Source organism: Astyanax mexicanus, chromosome 4 (assembly GCF_023375975.1).
Source record: "Astyanax mexicanus isolate ESR-SI-001 chromosome 4, AstMex3_surface, whole genome shotgun sequence".
NCBI lineage: Eukaryota > Metazoa > Chordata > Actinopteri > Characiformes > Acestrorhamphidae > Astyanax > Astyanax mexicanus.
Window position 1 is genome coordinate 20,207,163 of NC_064411.1, and position 24,132 is coordinate 20,231,294.

Here is a 24,132-nt window from a genome sequence, read left to right on the forward strand (position 1 = left end):
TCTCACTCTCTCTTTTGCTCTCTACTTCTCACTCTCTCTTTTGCTCTCTACTTCTCTATTTCTCACTCTCTCTCTACGTCTCTATTTCTCACTCTCTCTCTACTTCTCTATTTCTCACTCTCTCTTTCTCACTCTTTTCTACGTCTCTATTTCTCACTCTCTCTACTTCTCTATTTCTCACTCTTTCTCACTCTCTCTCTACGTCTCTATTTCTCACTCTCTCTCTCTACTTCTATATTTCTCACTCTCTCTACTTCTATATTTCTCACTCTCTTTTTCACTCTCTCTCTACGTCTCTATTTCTCTTTATTTCTCACTCTCTCTACTTCTATATTTCTCACTCTCTTTTTCACTCTCTCTCTACGTCTCTATTTCTCACTCTCTCTCTACTTCTCTATTTCTCACTCTCTTTCTCACTCTCTCTCTACGTCTCTATTTCTCACTCTCTCTACTTCTCTATTTCTCACTCTCTCTTTCTCACTCTCTCTCTACTTCTCTATTTCTCACTCTCTCTTTCTCACTCTCTCTACTTTTCTATGTCTCTTTCTTTCTACTTTTCTATTTCTCTATTTCTCTCTTACTCTCTCTTTATTTCTCGCTCTTCTCTCTACTTCTCTTTCACTCTACTTTTCTGTCTTGCTTTCTCTTTCTATCTATCTCTCTACTACATCCTTTTTCTTTCTCTACTTCTTTATTTCTCGATCTCTCTTTTTCCCTAATTCTCTTTCTCTCGCTCAATATTTCTCTCTACTTGTCACTCTTTTTCTCACATTCTCGGGTGTTCTTTCTCTACTTCTCACGCTGATTTTCTCTCTACTTCTCTATTTCAGGCTCTCCCTTTTTCTGTACTTCTACATTTAACACTCTTTCTTTTTATCTACTACTGCCTAGGAACCAGTTAGATACACCTTAGCAACCACCTGGAAAACATTAGCAACTGCCTAGCAACCACTTAGCAACCATGTGTAATACGTTAGCAACTGCCTAGCAACCAGATAGCAACACCTTAGCAACCACCTGGAAAACGTTAGCAACTGCCTAGCAACTGCTTAGCAACCACTTTAGAAATGGTAGCAACTGCCTAGCGACCAGTTAGATACACCTAGCAACACCTTAGCAACCACCCCAGATACCATAGCAACATCTTAGCAACCACCTAGCAACACCTTAGCAACCACCCTAGACACCATAGCAACACCTTAGCAACCGCCTAGCAACACCTTAGCAACCACCTTGCAACCACCTAGCAACACCTTAGCAACCACCCCGGATACCATAGGAACACCTTAGCAACCACCTAGCAACACCTTAGCAACCACCTAGCAACACCTTAGCAACCACCCTGGATACCATAGCAACACCTTAGCAACCACCTAGCAACACCCTAGCAACCACCTAGCAACCACCTAGCAACACCTTAGCAACCACCCTGGATACCATAGCAACACCTTAGCAACCACCTAGCAACACCTTAGCAACCACCTAGAAACACATTAGCAACCACCCAGGATACCATAGCAACACCTTAGCAACCACCTAGCAACACCTTAGCAACCACCCTGGATACCATAGCAACACCTTAGCAACCACCTAGCAACACCTTAGCAACCACACCATAGCATCCACCCCGGATACCATAGCAACACTTAAGCAACCGCCTAGCAACCACCTAGCAACACCTTAGCAACCACCCCGGATACCATAGCAACACCTTAGCAACCACCTAGCAACACCTTAGCAACCACCTAGCAACACCTTAGCAACCACCTAGAAACACCTTAGCAACCACCCAGGATACCATAGCAACACCTTAGTAACTGCCTAGCAACCACCTAGCAACACCTTAGCAACCACCCAGGATAGCATAGCAACACCTTAGCAACCACCTAGCAACACCTTAGCAACCACCCCGGATACCATAGCAACACCTTAGCAACCACCTAGCAACACCTTAGCAACCACCCTGGATACCATAGCAACACCTTAGCAACCACCTAGCAAAACCTTAGCAACCACCTAGCAACACCCTAGCAACCACCTAGCAACACCTTAGCAACCACCCCGGATACCATAGCAACACCTTAGCAACCACCTAGCAACACCTTAGCAACCACCTAGCAATACCTTAGCAACCACCCTGGATACCAAATCAACACCTTAGCAACCACCTAGCAACACCCTAGCAACCACCTAGCAACACCTTAGCAACCACCCTGGATACCATAGCAACACCTTAGCAACCACCTAGCAACACCTTAGCAACCACCCCGGATACCATAGCAACACCATAGCCACCACCTAGCAACACCTTAGCAACCACCTAGCAACACCTTAGCAACCACCCTGGATACCATAGCAACCGCCTAGCAACACCCTAGCAACCACCTAGCAACACCTTAGCAACCACCCTGGATACCATAGCAACACCTTAGCAACCACCTAGCAACACCTTAGCAACCAACCCGGATACCATAGCAACACCTTAGCAACCACCCCGGATCCCATAGCAACACCTTAGCAACCACCTAGCAACCCTCTAGCAACCACCTAGCAACACCTTAGCAACCACCCTAGATACCATAGCAACACCTTAGCAACCACCTAGCAACACCTTAGCAACCACCCCAGATACCATAGCAACCAGTTAGCAACCACCTGGAAAATATTAGAAACTGCCTAATAACCACTTAAAAACCATTTGGAATACGTTAGGAATTGCCTAGCAACAAGTTAGCAACAGCTTAGCAACCACCTGGAATATGTTCGCAACTGCCTAGCAACCAATTAGCAAGCACTAAGCAACGATGTGGACTACATTAGCAACTGCCTAGCAACTACCTAGCAACCACTTAGCAACACTTTACTTTATAAGATAATTATAAGCTTTTCACCATGTTAGCCAAAACTTTTTGGACTTCAACATTTAGCCGAAAGTCAACGGCATAGCAACCACTCTTCACACGCTTTAGACAGAAATATCTTAGCAACCATTTTTACTATTCAACGTTATTTAACTATTTAACGTACTTTTCCAAGCCAACTTAAAGTTCGTTATCGAACTTTCCTTTTCTAGTTATTATTATTATTATTCCGCGCTCAAAATTTAATCGACTACTCCTCCTAGGGCTTTTGACGTAGAATCACGAAACTTTGCAGTATCGTAGGACCTATACCCGAATAGGTTGCTTGTGCTTTTTGAAGCGATACATCGTACGGTTTTCGTAAAAACTTCGTAAACGTACGCATTTTTTTCCCATAGGAATGAATGGGGCGAAATTTTAAACGTCCGTAACCGCCACAATTTTTGACATACAAATACAAAAATCGGACGGTCTATAGACCTTACCGCGTTCTTTCCGAAAATGTAAACGTTTTGACGATACGTCGTACGGTTTTCGTACAATTGTCGTACGAAGTTTTCCCATAGAAATGAATGGGGGGCCCAGAGTTCCATCTCGCACACGAGCAGCTCTGCGCACGGAACCCCTTCTCTCCCCTGCTCCTCCAGTACTGTGAGTGTATGGAGGAGCTGCTGTATGGAGCAGCTATCAGTCAAAAGTTTGGACACCCCGGCACCCCAGCCAGGGTTTAGCAACCACCTATTAACTGCTTAGCAACCACCTGGAAAACGTTAGCAACTGCCTAGCAACCACTTAGCAACCACTTTAGAAATTATAGCAACTGCCTAGCAACCAGTTAGCAACACCTTAGCAACCACCTGGAAAACGTTAGCAACTGCCTAGCAACCACTTAGCAACACCTTAGCAACCACCTGGAAAACGTTAGCAACTGCCTAGCAACCACTTAGCAACCACTTTAGAAATGATAGCAACTGCCTAGCAACCAGTTAGCAACACCTTAGCAACCACCAGGAAAACGTTAGAAACAGCCTAGCAACAGCTTAGCAACCACTTTAGAAACGATAGCAACTGCCTAGCAACCACTTAGCAACACCTTAGCAACCACTAGGAAAACGTTAGCAACTGCCTAGCAACCACTTAGCAACCACTTTAGAAATTATAGCAACTGCCTAGCAACCAGTTAGCAACACCTTAGCAACCACCTGGAAAACGTTAGCAACTGCCTAGCAACCACTTAGCAACACCTTAGCAACCACCTGGAAAACGTTAGCAACTGCCTAGCAACCACTTAGCAACCACTTTAGAAATGATAGCAACTGCCTAGCAACCAGTTAGCAACACCTTAGCAACCACCAGGAAAACGTTAGAAACAGCCTAGCAACAGCTTAGCAACCACTTTAGAAACGATAGCAACTGCCTAGCAACCACTTAGCAACACCTTAGCAACCACTAGGAAAACGTTAGCAACTGCCTAGCAACCACTTAGCAACCACTTTAGAAATTATAGCAACTGCCTAGCAACCAGTTAGCAACACCTTAGCAACCACCTGGAAAACGTTAGCAACTGCCTAGCAACCACTTAGCAACACCTTAGCAACCACCTGGAAAACGTTAGCAACGGCCTAGCAACCACTTTAGAAATTATAGCAACTGCCTAGCAACCAGTTAGCAACACCTTAGCAACCACCAGGAAAACGTTAGAAACAGCCTAGCAACAGCTTAGCAACCACATTAGAAACGATAGCAACTGCCTAGCAACCACTTAGCAACACCTTAGCAACCACTAGGAAAACGTAAGCAACTGTTTAGCAACCGCCTTGCAACCACTTAGCAACCATGTGTAATACATTAGCAAATAACTAGCAACCGCTTAGCAACAGCTTAGCAACCACCTGTAAGACGTTAGCAACTGCCTAGCAACCACTTTCAAGATTTTAGCATTTATCCAAATGTTTTTAGATTTCAGGGTTTAACCAAACATTTTTAGTTTTCAGCGTTTAACCAAACATTTTTAGATTTCAACGTTTAACCAAACGTTTTTAGATTTCCGTGTTTTTGGCATTTAGCGTTTAGCAACCATTTTAACTTTTTAACGTTATTAGCGTTCTTTTCCAAGCCAACTTAAAGTTCGTTCACGAACTTTACCTTTTCTAGTTAAGTTGGCTTGGAAAAGCCAACTTATTGTTCTTCGTAATCTTCTTATTATTATTATTATTATTATTCTTACGCCTTTTTTTCTGTACGCTACTCCTCCTAGAGCTTTCAACGTAGAATCACGAAACTTTCACGGATCGTAGGACCTATGCCAACTTAGCGTGCTTGTGCTTTTTGGAGCGATTTATCGTACGGTTTTCGTAAAAACTTCGTAAACGTACGCATTTTTTCCCCATAGGAATGAATGGGGCGAAATTTTAAACGTCCGTAACCGCCACAATTTTTGAGATACGAAGACCAAATTTGGCGAGCTTATAGATCTTACCGAGATCTTAAAATTAATAGGAGGTTGCGAAGTGATACGACGTACGGTTTTCGTACAATTTTCGTACGAAGTTTTCCCATAGAAATGAATGGGGGGCCCAGAGTTCCATCTCGCACACGAGCAGCTCTGCGCACGGAACCCCTTCTCTCCCCTGCTCCTCCAGTACTGTGAGTGTATGGAGGAGCTGCTGTATGGAGCAGCTATCAGTCAAAAGTTTGGACACCCCGGCACCCCAGCCAGGGCTTTGCAACCACCTATTAACTGCTTAGCAACCACTCTCTCTTTCTCACTCTCTCTTTCGCTCTCTACTTCTCTAATTCTCACTCTCTCTTTTGCTCTCTACTTCTCTATTTCTCACTCTCTTTTGCTCTCTACTCCTCTATTTCTCACTCTCTTTCTCACTCTCTCTCTACGTCTCTATTTCTCACTCTATTTCTCACTCTCTCTCTACGTCTCTATTTCTCACTCTCTTTCTCACTCTCTCTCTACGTCTATTTCTCACTCTATTTCTCACTCTCTCTCTACTTCTCTATCTCACTCTCTCTTTCTCACTCTCTCTCTACGTCTCTATTTCTCACTCTCTCTCTCTACTTCTATATTTCTCACTCTCTCTACTTCTATATTTCTCACTCTCTTTTTCACTCTCTCTCTACGTCTCTATTTCTCACTCTCTCTCTACTTCTCTATTTCTCACTCTCTTTCTCACTCTCTCTCTACGTCTCTATTTCTCACTCTCTCTACTTCTCTATTTCTCACTCTCTCTTTCTCACTCTCTCTCTACTTCTCTATTTCTCACTCTCTCTCTGCTTCTCTATTTCTCACTCTCTTTTGCTCTATTCTTCTCTATTTCTCACTCTCTCTTTCTCACTCTCTCTCTACTTCTCTATTTCTCACTCTCTCTACTTTTCTATGTCTCTTTCTTTCTAATTTTCTATTTCTCTATTTCTCTCTTACTCTTTATTTCTCGCTCTTCTCTCTACTTCTCTTTCACTCTACTTTTCTGTCTTGCTTTCTCTTTCTATCTATCTCTCTACTACATCCTCTTTCTTTCTCTACTTCTTTATTTCTCGATCTCTCTTTTTCCTTAATTCTCTTTCTCTCGCTCAATATTTCTCTCTACTTGTCACTCTTTTTCTCACATTCTCGGGTGTTCTTTCTCTACTTCTCACGCTGATTTTCTCTCTACTTCTCTATTTCAGGCTCTCCCTTTTTCTGTACTTCTACATTTAACACTCTTTCTTTTTATCTACTACTGCCTAGCAACCAGTTAGATACACCTTAGCAACCACCTGGAAAACATTAGCAACTGCCTAGCAACCACTTAGCAACCATGTGTAATACGTTAGCAACTGCCTAGCAACCAGATAGCAACACCTTAGCAACCACCTGGAAAACGTTAGCAACTGCTTAGCAACCACTTTAGAAATGGTAGCAACTGCCTAGCGACCAGTCAGATACACCTAGCAACACCTTAGCAACCACCCCAGATACCATAGCAACATCTTAGCAACCACCTAGCAACACCTTAGCAACCACCCCAGATACCATAGCAACATCTTAGCAACCACCTAGCAACACCTTAGCAACCACCACAGACACCATAGCAACACCTTAGCAACCGCCTAGCAACCACCTAGCAACACCTTAGCAACCACCCCGGATACCATAGCAACACCTTAGCAACCACCTAGCAACACCTTAGCAACCACCCTGGATACCATAGCAACACCTTAGCAACCACCTAGCAAAACCTTAGCAACCACCTAGCAACACCCTAGCAACCACCTAGCAACACCTTAGCAACCACCTTGCAACCACCTAGCAACACCTTAGCAACCACCCCGGATACCATAGCAACACCTTAGCAACCACCTAGCAACACCTTAGCAACCACCTAGCAACACCTTAGCAACCACCCTGGATACCATAGCAACACCTTAGCAACCACCTAGCAACACCTTAGCAACCACCTAGCAACACCCTAGCAACCACCTAGCAACCACCTAGCAACACCTTTGCAACCACCCTGGATACCATAGCAACACCTTAGCAACCACCTAGCAACACCCTAGCAACCACCTAGCAACCACCTAGCAACACCTTAGCAACCACCCTGGATACCATAGCAACACCTTAGCAACCACCTAGCAACACCTTAGCAACCACCCTGGATACCATAGCAACACCTTAACAACCACCTAGCAACACCTTAGCAACCACTTAGAAACACCGTAGCAACCACCCCGGATACCATAGCAACACCTAAGCAACCGCCTAGCAACCACCTAGCAACACCTTAGCAACCACCCCGGATACCATTGCAACACCTTAGCAACCACCTAGCAACACCTTAGCAACCACCTAGCAACACCTTAGCAACCACCTAGAAACTCCTTAGCAACCACCCAGGATACCATAGCAACACCTTAGCGACTGCCTAGCAACCACCTAGCAACACCTTAGCAACCACCCAGGATACCATAGCAACACCTTAGCAACCACCTAGCAACACCTTAGCAACCACCCTGGATACCATAGCAACACCATAGCAACCACCTAGCAACACCTTAGCAACCACCCAGGATACCATAGCAACACCTTAGCAACCACCTAGCAACACCTTAGCAACCACCTAGCAACACCTTAGCAACCACCCTGGATACCATAGCAACTGCGTAGCAACACCCTAGCAACCACCTAGCAACACCTTAGCAACCACCCTGGATACCATAGCAACACCTTAGCAACCACCTAGCAACACCTTAGCAACCAACCCGGATACCATAGCAACACCTTAGCAACCACCCCGAATCCCATAGCAACACCTTAGCAACCACCTAGCAACCCTCTAGCAACCACCTAGCAACACCTTAGCAACCACCCCAGATACCATAGCAACACCTTAGCAACCACCTAGCAACACCTTAGCAACCACCCCAGATACCATAGCAACACCTTAGCAACCACCCCAGATACCATAGCAACATCTTAGCAATCACCTAGCAACACCTTAGCAACCACCCAAGACACCATAGCAACACCTTAGCAACCGCCTAGCAACACCTTAGCAACCACCTAGCAACACCTTAGCAACCAACCCGGATACCATAGCAACACCTTAGCAACCACCCCGGATCCCATAGCAACACCTTAGCAACCACCTATCAACCCTCTAGCAACCACCTAGCAACACCTTAGCAACCACCCCAGATACCATAGCAACACCTTAGCAACCACCTAGCAACACCTTAGCAACCACCCCAGATACCATAGCAACCAGTTAGCAACCACCTGGAAAATATTAGAAACTGCCTAATAACCACTTAAAAACCATTTGGAATACGTTAGGAATTGCCTAGCAACAAGTTAGCAACAGCTTAGCAACCACCTGGAATATGTTCGCAACTGCCTAGCAACCAATTAGCAAGCACTAAGCAACGATGTGGACTACATTAGCAACTGCCTAGCAACTACCTAGCAACCACTTAGCAACACTTTACTTTATAAGATAATTATAAGCTTTTCACCATGTTAGCCAAAACTTTTTGGACTTCAACATTTAGCCGAAAGTCAACAGCATAGCAACCACTCTTCACACGCTTTAGACAGAAATATCTTAGCAACCATTTTAACTATTCAACGTTATTTAACTATTTAACGTACTTTTCCAAGCCAACTTAAAGTTCGTTATCGAACTTTCCTTTTCTAGTTTTTATTATTATTATTATTATTATTATTCTCGCCACGTTTTATAAACAACTACTCCTCCTAGAGCTTTCGAGCTAGAACCACGAAACTTCACACGATGGTAGAACTTATAGCCGCGGGGTGTGCTTGTGCTTTTTGGAGCGATACATCGTACGATTTTCGTAAAAACTTCGTAAACGTACGCCCTTTTTCCCATAGACAATGAACTAGGAGAATTTTGAACGGCCGTGAACGTCACAATATTTAAGATATGAAGCTGAAATTCGGATGACCTATAGAACTTATTGAGTTCTTTCCGAAAATATGCTTTACGAAACGATACGTCGTACGGATTTCGTACAAATGTCGTACGAAGTTTCCCCATAGAAATGAATGGGGGGCCCAGAGTTCCATCTCGCACACGAGCAGCTCTGCGCACGGAACCCCTTCTCTCCCCTGCTCCTCCAGTACTGTGAGTGTATGGAGGAGCTGCTGTATGGAGCAGCTATCAGTCAAAAGTTTGGACACCCCGGCACCCCAGCCAGGGCTTAGCAACCACCTATTAACTGCTTAGCAACCACCTTAGCAACCACCTGGAAAACGTTAGCAACTGCCTAGCAACCACTTAGCAACACCTTAGCAAACACCTGGAAAATGTTAGCATCTGCCTAGCAACCACTTAGCAACCACTTTAGAAATTATAGCAACTGCTTAGCAACCAGTTAGCAACACCTTAGCAACCACCAGGAAAATGTTAGAAACTGCCTAGCTACAGCTTAGCAACCACTTTAGAAATGAAAGCAACTGCCTAGCAACCACTTAGCAACCACTTTAGAAATGAAAGCAACTGCCTAGCAACCACTTAGCAACCACTTGGAAAACGTTAGCAACTGCCTAGCAACCACCTGGAAAACATTAGCAACTGCCTAGCAACCACTTAGCAACCACTTTAGAAACGATAGCAACTGCCTAGCAACCACTTAGCAACACCTTAGCAACCACTAGGAAAACGTTAGCAACTGCCTAGCAACCACTTTAGAAATGATAGAACTGCCTAGCAACCACTTAGCAACACCTTAGCAACCACTAGGAAAACGTTAGCAACTGCCTTGCAACCACTTAGCAACCACTTTAGTAATGATAGCAACTGCCTAGCAACCACTTAGCAACACCTTAGCAACCACTAGGAAAACGTTAGCAACTGCCTAGCAACCACTTAGCAACCACTAGGAAAACGTTAGCAACTGCCTTGCAACCACTTAGCAACCACTTTAGTAACGATAGCAACTGCCTAGCAACCACTTAGCAACACCTTAGCAACCACTAGGAAAACGTTAGCAACTGCTTAGCAACCACTTAGCAACCACATTAGTAATGATAGCAACTGCCTAGCAACCACTTAGCAACACCTTAGCAACCACTAGGGAAACGTTAGAAACTGCCTAGCAACCACTTGAGAAATTATAGCAACTGCCTAGCAACCACTTAACAACATCTTAGCAACCACCTGGAAAATGTTAGCAACTGCCTAGCAACCACTTTAGAAATGATAGCAACGGCCTAGCAACCACTTAGCAACCACTTTAGAAATGATAGCAACTGCCTAGCAATCACTTAGCAACACCTTAGCAACCACTTGGAAAACGTTAGCAACTGCCTAGCAACCACTTTAGAAATTATAGCAACTGCCTAGCAACCACTTAACAACATCTTAGCAACCACCTGGAAAATGTTAGCAACTGCCTAGCAACCACTTAGCAACCATGTGGAATATGTTAGCAACTGCCTAGCAACTGCTTAGCAACCACTTTAGAAACGATAGCAACGGCCTAGAAACCACTTAGCAACCACTTTAGAAACGATAGCAACTGCCTAGCAACCACTTAGCAACACCTTAGCAACCACTAGGAAAACGTTAGCAACTACCTAGCAACCACTTAGCAACCACTTTAGTAATGATAGCAACTGCCTAGCAACCACTTAGCAACACCTTAGCAACCACTAGGAAAACGTTAGCAACTGCCTAGCAACCACTTTAGAAATTATAGCAACTGCCTAGCAACCACTTAACAACATCTTATCAGCCACCTGGAAAATGTTAGCAACTGCCTAGCAACCACTTAGCAACCATGTGGAATATGTTAGCAACTGCCTAGCAACTGCTTAGCAACCACTTTAGAAATGATAGCAACTGCCTAGCAACCAGTTAGCTACACTTTAGCCACCACTTGGAAAACGTTAGCAACTGCTTAGCAACCGTGTGGAATACGTTAGCAACTGCCTAGCAACTGCTTAGCAACACCTAAGCAACCACCTGGAAAACGTTAGCAACTGCCTAGCAACCACTTAGCAACCATTTTAACTTTTCAACGTTATTAGCGTACTTTTCCAAGCCAACTTAAAGTTCGTTCACGAACTTTGCCTTTTCTAGTTATTATTATTATTCTTACGCCTTTTTTTCTGTACGCTACTCCTCCTAGAGCTTTCAACGTAGAATCACGAAACTTTCACGGATCGTAGGACCTATGCCAACTTAGCGTGCTTGTGCTTTTTGGAGCGATTTATCGTACGGTTTTCGTAAAAACTTCGTAAACGTACGCATTTTTTCCCCATAGGAATGAAATTTTAAACGTCCGTAACCGCCACAATTTTTGAGATACGAAGACCAAATTTGGCGAGCTTATAGATCTTACCGAGATCTTAAAATTAATAGCAGGTTGCGAAGTGATACGACGTACGGTTTTCGTACAATTTTCGTACGAAGTTTTCCCATAGAAATGAATGGGGGGCCCAGAGTTCCATCTCGCACACGAGCAGCTCTGCGCACGGAACCCCTTCTCTCCCCTGCTCCTCCAGTACTGTGAGTGTATGGAGGAGCTGCTGTATGGAGCAGCTATCAGTCAAAAGTTTGGACACCCCGGCACCCCAGCCAGGGCTTTGCAACCACATATTAACTGCTTAGCAACCACTCTCTCTTTCTCACTCTCTCTTTCGCTCTCTACTTCTCTAATTCTCACTCTCTTTCCCACTCTCTCTCTATTTCTATATTTCTCACTCTTTCTTTTGCTCTCTACTTCTCTACTTCTCACTCTCTCTTTTGCTCTCTACTTCTCTATTTCTCACTCTCTTTTGCTCTCTACTCCTCTATTTCTCACTCTCTTTCTCACTCTCTCTCTACGTCTCTATTTCTCACTCTCTCTCTACGTCTCTATTTCTCACTCTCTTTCTCACTCTCTCTCTACGTCTATTTCTCACTCTATTTCTCACTCTCTCTCTACTTCTCTATCTCACTCTCTCTTTCTCACTCTCTCTCTACGTCTCTATTTCTCACTCTCTCTCTCTACTTCTATATTTCTCACTCTCTCTACTTCTATATTTCTCACTCTCTTTTTCACTCTCTCTCTACGTCTCTATTTCTCACTCTCTCTCTACTTCTCTATTTCTCACTCTCTTTCTCACTCTCTCTCTACGTCTCTATTTCTCACTCTCTCTACTTCTCTATTTCTCACTCTCTCTTTCTCACTCTCTCTCTACTTCTCTATTTCTCACTCTCTCTCTGCTTCTCTATTTCTCACTCTCTTTTGCTCTCTTCTTCTCTATTTCTCACTCTCTCTTTCTCACTCTCTCTCTACTTCTCTATTTCTCACTCTCTCTACTTTTCTATGTCTCTTTCTTTCTACTTTTCTTTTTCTCTATTTCTCTCTTACTCTTTATTTCTCGCTCTTCTCTCTACTTCTCTTTCACTCTACTTTTCTGTCTTGCTTTCTCTTTCTATCTATCTCTCTACTACATCCTCTTTCTTTCTCTACTTCTTTATTTCTCGATCTCTCTTTTTCCCTAATTCTCTTTCTCTCGCTCAATATTTCTCTCTACTTGTCACTCTTTTTCTCACATTCTCGGGTGTTCTTTCTCTACTTCTCACGCTGATTTTCTCTCTACTTCTCTATTTCAGGCTCTCCCTTTTTCTGTACTTCTACATTTAACACTCTTTCTTTTTATCTACTACTGCCTAGCAACCAGTTAGATACACCTTAGCAACCACCTGGAAAACATTAGCAACTGCCTAGCAACCACTTAGCAACCATGTGTAATACGTTAGCAACTGCCTAGCAACCAGATAGCAACACCTTAGCAACCACCTGGAAAACGTTAGCAACTGCTTAGCAACCACTTTAGAAATGGTAGCAACTGCCTAGCGACCAGTCAGATACACCTAGCAACACCTTAGCAACCACCCCAGATACCATAGCAACATCTTAGCAACCACCTAGCAACACCTTAGCAACCACCACAGACACCATAGCAACACCTTAGCAACCGCCTAGCAACCGTCTAGCAACCACCTAGCAACACCTTAGCAACCACCCCGGATACCATAGCAACACCTTAGCAACCACCTAGCAACACCTTAGCAACCACCTAGCAAAACCTTAGCAACCACCTAGAAACACCTTAGCAACCACCTTGCAACCACCTAGCAACACCTTAGCAACCACCCCGGATACCATAGCAACACCTTAGCAACCACCTAGCAACACCTTAGCAACCACCCTGGATACCATAGCAACACCTTAGCAACCACCTAGCAACACCTTAGCAACCACCTAGCAACACCTTAGCAACCACCACAGACACCATAGCAAGACCTTAGCAACCGCCTAGCAACCACCTAGCAACACCTTAGCAACCACCCCGGATACCATAGCAACACCTTAGCAACCACCTAGCAACACCTTAGCAACCACCCTGGATACCATAGCAACACCTTAGCAACCACCTAGCAAAACCTTAGCAACCACCTAGCAACACCCTAGCAACCACCTAGCAACACCTTAGCAACCACCTTGCAAACACCTAGCAACACCTTAGCAACCACCCCGGATACCATAGCAACACCTTAGCAACCACCTAGCAACACCTTAGCAACCACCTAGCAACACCTTAGCAACCACCCTGGATACCATAGCAACACCTTAGCAACCACCTAGCAACACCCTAGCAACCACCTAGCAACCACCTAGCAACACCTTTGCAACCACCCTGGATACCATAGCAACACCTTAGCAACCACCTAGCAACACCCTAGCAACCACCTAGCAACACCCTAGCAACCACCTAGCAACACCTTAGCAACCACCTAGCAACACCTTAGCAACCACCCTGGATACCATAGCAACACCTTAGCAACCACCTAGCAACACCTTAGCAACCACTTAGAAACACCGTAGCAACCACCCCGGATACCATAGCAACACCTAAGCAACCGCCTAGCAACCACCTAGCAACACCTTAGCAACCACCCCGGATACCATTGCAACACCTTAGCAACCACCTAGCAACACCTTAGCAACCACCTAGAAACTCCTTAGCAACCACCCAGGATACCATAGCAACACCTTAGCGACTGCCTAGCAACCACCTAGCAACACCTTAGCAACCACCCAGGATACCATAGCAACACCTTAGCAACCACCTAGCAACACCTTAGCAACCACCCTGGATACCATAGCAACACCATAGCAACCACCTAGCAACACCTTAGCAACCACCCAGGATACCATAGCAACACCTTAGCAACCACCTAGCAACACCTTAGCAACCACCCCGGATACCATAGCAACACCTTAGCAACCACCTAGCAACACCTTAGCAACCACCCTGGATACATAGCAACCGCCTAGCAACACCCTAGCAACCACCTAGCAACACCTTAGCAACCACCCTGGATACCATAGCAACACCTTAGCAACCACCTAGCAACACCTTAGCAACCAACCCGGATACCATAGCAACACCTTAGCAACCACCCCGGATCCCATAGCAACACCTTAGCAACCACCTATTAACCCTCTAGCAACCACCTAGCAACACCTTAGCAACCACCCCAGATACCATAGCAACACCTTAGCAACCACCTAGCAACACCTTAGCAACCACCCCGGATACCATAGCAACCAGTTAGCAACCACCTGGAAAATATTAGAAACTGCCTAATAACCACTTAAAAACCATTTGGAATACGTTAGGAGTTGCCTAGCAACAAGTTAGCAACAGCTTAGCAACCACCTTGAATATGTTCGCAACTGCCTAGCAACCAATTAGCAAACACTAAGCAACGATGTGGACTACATTAGCAACTGCCTAGCAACTACCTAGCAACCACTTAGCAACACTTTACTTTATAAGATAATTATAAGCTTTTCACCATGTTAGCCAAAATTTTTTGGACTTCAACATTTAGCCGAAAGTCAACAGCATAGCAACCATTCTTCACACGCTTTAGACAGAAATATCTTAGCAACCATTTTAACTATTCAACGTTAATAACGTACTTTTCCAAGCCAACTTAAAGTTCGTTATCGAACTTTCCTTTTCTAGTTATTATTATTATTTATTAAGTATTAATGATACATTTTTATTTATTTACTCAGCTCTGTGTTAACTGCAGTAGTCACTCCAGTAAAACGGAAGTAAGAAAAGTACATATTGTCATCCAGGTATGTGTTTCATTCATATTTTAATATATTTCTGATCATGTTCAGTTGTATTTTTATGTTTGTGAAATGTGCTCATGTACATGTATTTTAATGTGTATTTTTTGGGGACAAGATTCTACTGGTAATGCAGAGACAATTTAAAATAACACTTTAAGAATTGTATTTTATATTTTATAGAAAATCATGTGTAAAGCCATACAGTAGGCGGTTTTATATGTTGTTGCCATATATGCACTGGATCTGAGCAGCAGTGCATTTCTATGCTGCAGCTTAGTGTTAACTGCAGTAACCACTACAGTAAAAAGAAAATAAAAAAGTACATATTGTTAATTGATGTACACTTATTGCAAATGTCATCTGTATTTTAAATATGTTGGTAAATATATAAATGTCAAACAATATTAGGTAATGTTTAATAAAAGTAGCATAATAAACAAATTCATTATTTCATTCTCTGGTAGCATTTTTTTATACTAGGGGAATAGACAGAATATTTTAATAAAGCACAAAACTGATTATCCCACCAAAAAAAAAAATAAAAAAAAAATGCCCAGCAACACTAGTTTTAGTACAGATATTACAGTCAAGCTTCTAAAATCCACTGATTTTGTTTGTTAGGCTAGTATAAAACATGCTGTCAGTGGCTGAAATAATGTTTTAACAATTGTTTTCTCAGTCAGAATATTATCATAAAGTACAAACGCTTAACTGTATTTCCCAGCAAAACTAGTTTTAATACAGACATTACAAACAACTCAAACAAGAACCTGATTTCAGTTTTGTTAATTTTTGTTCAAAAACAGTTACTTAGCTGACAGGCTAAAGTTATCAGTGCTTTATTTTACCGGATAGCTAATGTCTAGCTAGGTAAAGTTACCGGCATTTTCTTTTTAAGTGGTAGCTAATGTTTGTTAGTTAGCTAAAGTTGCAAGCGTTTTATAACCGGTAGATAATGTTAGTTAGCTAGCTAAATTACCAGTGCTTTTAAAAAAAACTAAGTAGCTAACGATAGCTGACTAGCTAATATTACCAGTGCTTTTTCAACTACGTAGCTAACGTTATCCAGGTAGTTAAAGTTACCAGCTTGTTTTAAACCTACTAGCTAACGTTAGCTACCTAGTTAAAGTTGCCAGTCCTTTTTTAACCAAGTAGCTAATGTTAGCATTTTTTTTCTGGTATGTAAACACAGCTGCCCATACCTTCACTAAGTACTAGCGATTTTTGTGAGAATGATACTCTGATACTGATTTTTTTTCTTAATTCAAGAATACACTACTGCAACAAAATGTATGTCATTTTGTTATTGTATACAATATGACATGGCACACCCTTAATTGAGATGATAAAAAAACAAGAATTTTATCAGATTTGTATCAGAAGTTAATGATCCAGAATATCATGATTCTAATAATGCACTCTGAATATCTCCATATATCCAGGATTAAAGTAAAGTAAATGATACTGGACAGATATAGTCTCTAGTAGATATATAAAGGGAAATGAGAACAGTGTGAATTTTTCTTTTGCTAAAAACAGTAAAAATGTAGTACCCTGATGTAATAATTAGGGGTGGGTGATATGGCATGATATTTTAGGGTATAATATTGTTCACGATATTCAAAAATGTTGTTGATTATTATTGTGTATGGTACGATATGCACTGTAAAAAAAAAATAAATGTCACTCCAACTTAAAATCATTAAGCAACTAATTTCCAGGCCTTTTTTAAATTAGCAAACCTTTATGGCTCATTTGTTCTCTGCACTTACAAAATTAAGTTGGTCTAACAAGTCTTAAATGTTAGCTACATCTAAATGATTGAATCACTTCAATATAGAATTTATCATAGATCTTTTATCATTATCTAATATTTTAAGTTGTCAACTTAATATATTTAGTCGAGGTCATTTAAAATGTATGCTAGGCTTGCCAACTTTAAAAATGTGTTTAAATTAGTTGCTAAAATACTTTTAGTTAGATTAATAAACTGAGAAGTGTTTGTTGTACGTCAACAGAAAACACTACTAAACTAAACATTTTATATATTAGAGTATTTTTTATATTTTAGTGTAAAATCACTTTTCTGCAGTTCACATAAGGCAGCTGCATACAAAATTAGGAAATAAAAAAGTAAAAACACAATAAACTGAAGAGTATTTAACTACATATTTTTCTGTAAATGTTAATTTTAGGGCTGTCAGTGTTAAAGTGTTAATGCACGCTATTAATTTGGAATCAGTAATGTGTTACTATTTTTTTAATGCAAGTTAATTAAGGCACCAGGTTCGAATCCCCGCTCATACAGCTTTGCCATCAAGCTGCCGGTGCTCAGAGGGAGCAAAATTGGCCCTGCCAATCGGGGGAAAAAATAGAAATAAAATTATTAAAATAAAGTTAATTAAGGCTTTAAGTTTGACTTCCGCAGTAATCTGCCCCGCCCAACACACTGATTAGTTTTCTGGCTGAATTATTGAACAGCGTGCTCTTATGGTGTCCAGCAGTAACACTCAGATTCAGACTTCCAGCTCCGACCTGGTCAAAGATCTCTCTATCCCTCTGTCTCTTTGCCTCTCTCTCTCTCTCTCTCTCTCTCTCTCACACACACACATAGACTGCGCTTCCTGCCCTCCTGCTCCTCATCCCTTAGATTGCATTTTACATTTCTTACATTGAGTTCAACTGCCTGGCAACCGTCTGATTGACGAGACAACCTTGAGTACCAGTCAGAGCAACATCCAGCAGCTTAGGAAAACGGGGAGAGTTATCGCGTTGCAGTGTTCTTCTGGAAGAATGGCTACTGAAGTTTAGCGCAGACATTCTCTATTGTCCTTCATGGTCCTCAATTTTCTACGCACTCTGTAGGACAAACAGGTTCCCCCGAACCCAGGCTTCTTGTCGAGAAGATGGTGTCAATTGCATTGAAGGACCATTTGATCAAATCCATATTTTCTAGTTTGAAGAGCAGTGCGAGGAGAGTCTCTTTGGTAGCAGTACACAGCATTAGACAGGAGAAGCCAAGCAGGATAGATATTTTATTTATTGTAATATTAATTTCTGTACACTGAAAAAAAAACATTCATTGGGTTAGCTTAACTGTTTAAGTTGTAAATATGTAACATTTCAAGTTTACAACAATATTTTCATTAGCTCCACAGTTTTTTTTTTTGGGGGGGGGGGGGTATTGTGGGCCTAAATAATTTAGTTTATTTAGTAGATATAGGTATTCTCAAAATATTTAGCATATTTTTATAGAACTGCCAATACTGACATCATAATACCGCGACAGCACAAGAGTCAACTCTGTAGCTCCAAGCACACCAACATACTGTGTGCACTTACAGTGCATCCGAGAAAGTATTCACAGTGCTTCACTTTTTCCACATTTTGTTACGTTAGAGCCTTATTCCAAATTGTATTAAGTTAATTCAAGGATTCAAGGAGATTTTGTTCGCATCACATGTGGTACATGAGGTGGAACGAAATTGTGACTTACAGCTTCCGGAAAGAAGCTGTTTCTGAGTCTGGTTGTTTTGCACTTAATGCTCTGCAGCCTCCGGTCTGAGGGGAGCGGGACAAAAAGTGCGTGTGCTTGGTGGGTGGGCTCCTTCCTGATGCAGGTGGCCCTTTTCCTGCATCTGGAGGTGTAGATGTCTGTGGTGCTGGGAGGCTAACTCCAACAATCCTCTGTGCAGCCTTCACCACCCTCTGCAGAGCTTTCCTGTCTGCAGCAGAGCAGCTTCCATGCCACACGTTGATGCTGGAGCACACGACTCTCTCCACCACACATCTGTAGAAGGAGGTGAGGACTACGCTCCAGAGTCCAGCTCGTCTCAGCCTCCTGAGGAAGTAGAGCCTCTGATGTGCCTTTCTGATGTGCACACCCAAGTACCTGTAACTGTCGACAACTTCCACCGCAGATCCTCCAATGTGCAGGGGGAGTTGGGCATGCTGGCCCCTTCTGAAGTCCACAATAATCTCCTTCGTCTTCTTTACATTGATGCAGAGGTTGTTTTTTCTGCACCAATGCTCCAGGTGTTCCACCTCCTGCCTGTAGCTGGACTCATCTCTGTTCGTGATGCATCCAACCACTGCCGTGTCGTCCGCAAACTTCACAATATGACAGCCTGGATGGAGAGGTGAGCAGTCATATGTGAGCAGTGTAAACAGGACGGGGCTCAGCACACAGCCCTGAGCCCTGATCCTGACTAGTATGCCAGTTCCAGCTGCTAAAAAAACATCCCCATAGCATGATGCTGCCACCACCATGCTTGACTGTAGGGATGGTATTAGCCTTGTGATAAGCAGTGCCTTGTTTTCCCCCAAACATGATGCCTGGCGTCACACCAAAAGTTTAATCTTTGTCCCCTCAGACCAGACAATTTTGTTTCTCATGGTCTGAGAGTCCTTCAGGTGCCTTTTGGCAAATTCCAAACAGGCTGCCTTGTGCCTTTTTACTAAGGAGCTAATTTCGCTTGGCCACTCTGCCATACAGGCCTGATTGGTGGATTGCTGCAGAGATGGTTGTCCTTCTGCAAGGTTCTCCTCTCTCCACAGAGGAATGCTGGAGCTCTGACAGAGAGACCATCGGGTTCTTGGTCACCTCCCTGACCAAGGCCCTGATCTCTGATCACTCAATTTAGACGGCCGGCCAGCTCTAGAAAGAGTCCTGGTGCAATTCTGCCATTTACGAATGGTGGAGGCCACTCTGCTCATTGGGACCTTCAAAGCAGCAGAAATGTTTCTGTATCCTTTCCCAGATTTGTGCCTTGAGACAATTTTGTCTCTTGAGTTGTACTGGCTGTTCACTCAACTTGATAATATTAGTTCTTCTGACCAAAACTTATAATCACTTTTCAGAGTGTGGCACATCCCTATGGCATTTGTAGTGGCGCAAAAAGGGGGTATTCAGCATATGCGAGGCATAGGGGCACTGCACTAGAGGGGGCGCCAAACCAAAGCCCCATAGGTACTTTTGTTTATCTATAATAGGACAAAAGTTCAGAAGCTTCGATTGGTAATGGAAAGAGGTACCAGTATTTTTCTCCATATAGTGTAACTGATTAAGCTCATTTTTTGGTTAATTGATCTGCTTTTATTTTAAAATACAATTTAATTTGTCTTTGTTTTTTCCAGAAATTAAAATATTCCAGGGATTTCCAGGAATTTCTCCTAAAATTCATCAACACAACAAAAAGGATATTGAAATTGCAGAAATTGTTTGAAACGTTTAACAAATAAACAAAGCAAAGTCCCGACATGGAGAAACATCACCGGCGCATTCACACAGGAGAGAAACCATATCACTGCTCAGACTGTGGGAAGAGTTTTAATCTACAGAGTAATCTCAAAATACACCAGCGCATTCACACAGGAGAGAAACCGTATCACTGCTCAGACTGTGGCAAGAGTTTTACTAAACAGAGTCATCTCAAACAGCATCAGCGCATTCACACAGGAGAGAAACCGTATCACTGCTCAGACTGTGGGAATAGTTTTAATCTACAGAGTAGTCTCAAAACACACCAGCGCATTCACACAGGAGAGAAACCGTATCACTGCTCAGACTGCGGGAAGAGTTTTACTACACAGAGTCAACTCAAAATTCACCAACGCATTCACACAGGAGAGAAACCGTATTACTGCTCAGACTGTGGGAAGAGTTTTAATCAAGAGGGTAATCTCAAACGACACCAGCGAATTCACTCAGGAGAGAAACCGTATCACTGCTCAGACTGTGGGAAGAGTTTTAATCGACAGAGTAATCTCAAAAAACACCAGCGAATTCACACAGGAGAGAAACAGTATTACTGCTCAGACTGTGGGAAGAGTTTTAATCAAGAGGGTAATCTCAAACGACACCAGCGAATTCACACAGGAGTGAAACCGTATCACTGTTCAGACTGTGGGAAGAGTTTTAATCAACTGAATTATCTTAAAAATCACCAGCGCATTCACACAGGAGAGATAACTATCTCAGATGTTCCACTGCAATAAAAAGTGCAAATTCTAAATCGTTGACAGCCAAAGCACCTTATTCCACCCAGAATCTTCACTCTGTCACTTCACTCTGTCACTCTGACACATTCCACCAGAAACAATCAAGAACTGAATTTAACAATGGCTTTTACAGGTTCAGCAAAATGAATCTTATCTGGGGATGTTGTTTAATGTATTCCATGATATGTTTTTCCCAGACGTGTATGTATAAAGACATGTAAAAAAAAACTAGAAACTCAGACTTAAGTAAAAGTACAAGTATATTTATTTGATTAGAATCTGAAGTGTTATTTAAGTTTCATACTTGTTGTACTTGTGTTGCAAGTAGTTTTTCTACATATTTGAATCTAGTACTGAAAGCAAATTACAACTAATGTGTTATGTAGATATTATGGAAAGAACTCAAAAGTTTGAATATCATCTTGTTTATATTATTTCTAATGTTTATAGAGTACATTTACATGAAGTCTTAAATTAACTTTTTGTGTTGAACACACACAGCAAACTCAGCCACACTGCCCTCCCTTAAAAAACATGGACTGTAAATGAATTTGAGAAGTGTCTCCAGGGGGAGGTTGAACGTCATATCAGTAGTGAAGTAAAAAATTATAAAATACAGCATTTTGGTAGTTAAGTACAGTGGTGAAGTAGTTCTGCTTGTTACTATATATCTCTGCTAACACCAGCATGATCTGCTGGGGCTTTTCCATGAATAAATAAAAGTTATAATGCTAGTTTACAGTAAAATACTTTCTAGGACACTTCACTAATTTACAGGTTCTGCATTAGCCTTTAGAACTAATAATATTTAACATTTAAAGAGTGTGGATTTCATAGTTTCAGGACATTTGTAGTTTAAAAATTGAGTATGCTTTGCCATAAGGAGGAAAGAATAATTTGGTAAATATATATTTCATTCCCAGCCTTAACAGATACTTATTTGTTTAAATGTAAACCTTTTCATTTTATTTTCTCCAATTCTGTTCATTTATTTACCTTGCAAATGTGTATTGTGTCACCCTGTTTAATGTTGTTCAAAAGGAGTCTTTGTTTTTGTTTTTGCTGGTTAAAATATAAATGTATTTTTTTTTCACCTTCCTGGAATTATGTGTTTTGTTTTGATTAATCAAATTTAATCATTAAGTGTTTTTTCTTAGAATATATGGTAGATTTATGAGGCTGTAATCCACAAAGTTGATCAAAGTTGGATACCTTTCCTTTGGGACAAGCAGTTAGCCAGGTCAAATTTTAAATTACTAATGAACCAATAAAAGTACATTCATGTAGGTTTCTCCTCCCACCAGTAAGAAGATTGAAGCCTCAGCGAAGACAACTTTTATAGTATATGCAGATTTATGTGCTCTCTGTTTCGTTTATGTGCGTTTCGCGCAAAGTATTGGACACAACTTAATATGTGGTGCTCACCACTTAGTATGTTGTGTTTACCACTTAGTGTATTTACTGGTCTGTACCTGACTTCACAGATTGCTATGTTGTGCTGTGCACATGCTCTGTGATCCTCCTTCCTTTCATCATGGAAAGGGGGGTTATGAATTTTTGGAGTCATGGCAGATGGCACAAAAAGAATGAAAGCAAATTAAAGATAATAAGATAAGGTTTTCTGTTTATACAGTTATCAAAACCATATTATTTAGCTGCCATTTGTGATCTAATGTAGGCTGAACTATCCAGAACGATCCAGCTAGCCTAACGCTAGCTAAGTTAGCCTAGCTCAGAAGGCTTGCATTGCTCTCTGTACAAAGTAAGGTAGGCTTGGGTAAAAGTAGCAGCTGTGTGTGTGTGTGCGTGCGCCAAAAAGCTTTTTCTACAAAATGATAATTACGTCCTGCCTTGAACACTTCACACTAAAAACTGCTGGGTTATTTTAACTACTCATCTGCTGGGTTATGAAATGTCTAACCCATTATGAGTTATTTTTATGGGAACTGGGTTATTTTTGGGGGGATTTGGGTTGTTTTTGTGCAACTCATGTGCTGGGTCAAAATTTTTCCCAAAGTTCTTCAACCCAACATGCATCAGTTGACCCAGCAGCTGGGTTGTTTGTGCTTTGACCGTCATCACGTTTACAGGACGTGCTCCTCCTCCACCATTTCGCGCCCAGACAGGCTCCATGCTCCTTCAGCAGCTCGCAGGTGCTCGAGAGAGACTGATCATCTTTGTGGTAAATATTTAATTCACGGTGTCTGTGTTGTGTTATAGCTAGTGTAAGGACCCCAATTCCCACTTTATCATTAACTATCAGCTTTATTTCACTGTAACTAAACGAATTAGGGGGAATACTGCTAACTGGTTTGCTAGCCAGCAGGCTAATTTGCTAGCTTAGCTTAGCTTTTTCGTGTAGGTCTTTGCAAACATTTTTACAACATAGCTAGCGATACTAAAATACTTTTTTATGACAGGATTTTTTGTGAGAATAAAGTTTAAGTGTTCGTCTAAGGTGGGGGGGGGGGGGGGGGGGTGCAGAGAGAGACAGGAAGCAAGCAGAGGGCAAGGCTGCGAGCAAAATGGTACAGCTCCTCTCAAAATCAAATGCACTGAAGAGGGCTGCTAAAGACTCTCCCAGCTTAAGTTTCTGGAGGATGAAATTGCC

At 42.1% G+C, this 24,132-nt stretch overlaps 1 protein-coding gene and 1 long non-coding RNA gene across 5 annotated transcripts in view; one reads left to right on the forward strand and one right to left on the reverse strand.

Moving 5' to 3' along the window:
* LOC125801571 (uncharacterized) overlaps positions 1-7,506 on the reverse strand; it is a 34,764-nt gene extending 27,258 nt beyond the window's left edge. Inside the window, exons 1-2 of the long non-coding RNA XR_007438742.1 lie at positions 6,801-7,506; positions 1,103-1,156 (exon numbers count right to left, since the gene is read on the reverse strand). This is a non-coding gene — a long non-coding RNA (uncharacterized LOC125801571). The remainder of the gene's footprint in view (positions 1-1,102; positions 1,157-6,800) is intronic.
* LOC125801496 (zinc finger protein 239-like) overlaps positions 1-24,132 on the forward strand; it is a 132,661-nt gene that overhangs the window by 39,451 nt on the left and 69,078 nt on the right. Inside the window, exons 2-3 of one of the 4 annotated variants that reach the window (XM_049478282.1) lie at positions 15,459-15,524; positions 20,658-22,131. The exons of 1 other annotated variant lie outside the window; for it this stretch is intronic. In XM_049478282.1, coding sequence (XP_049334239.1) covers positions 20,781-21,518 — 738 coding nt within the window. In that variant the 5' untranslated portion in view covers positions 15,459-15,524; positions 20,658-20,780 and the 3' untranslated portion in view covers positions 21,519-22,131. Of the gene's footprint in view, positions 1-15,458; positions 15,525-19,573; positions 19,661-20,657; positions 22,132-24,132 lie in introns of those variants that run through there. 2 more of the 4 variants (XM_049478281.1, XR_007438703.1) reach the window with 2 other exon arrangements.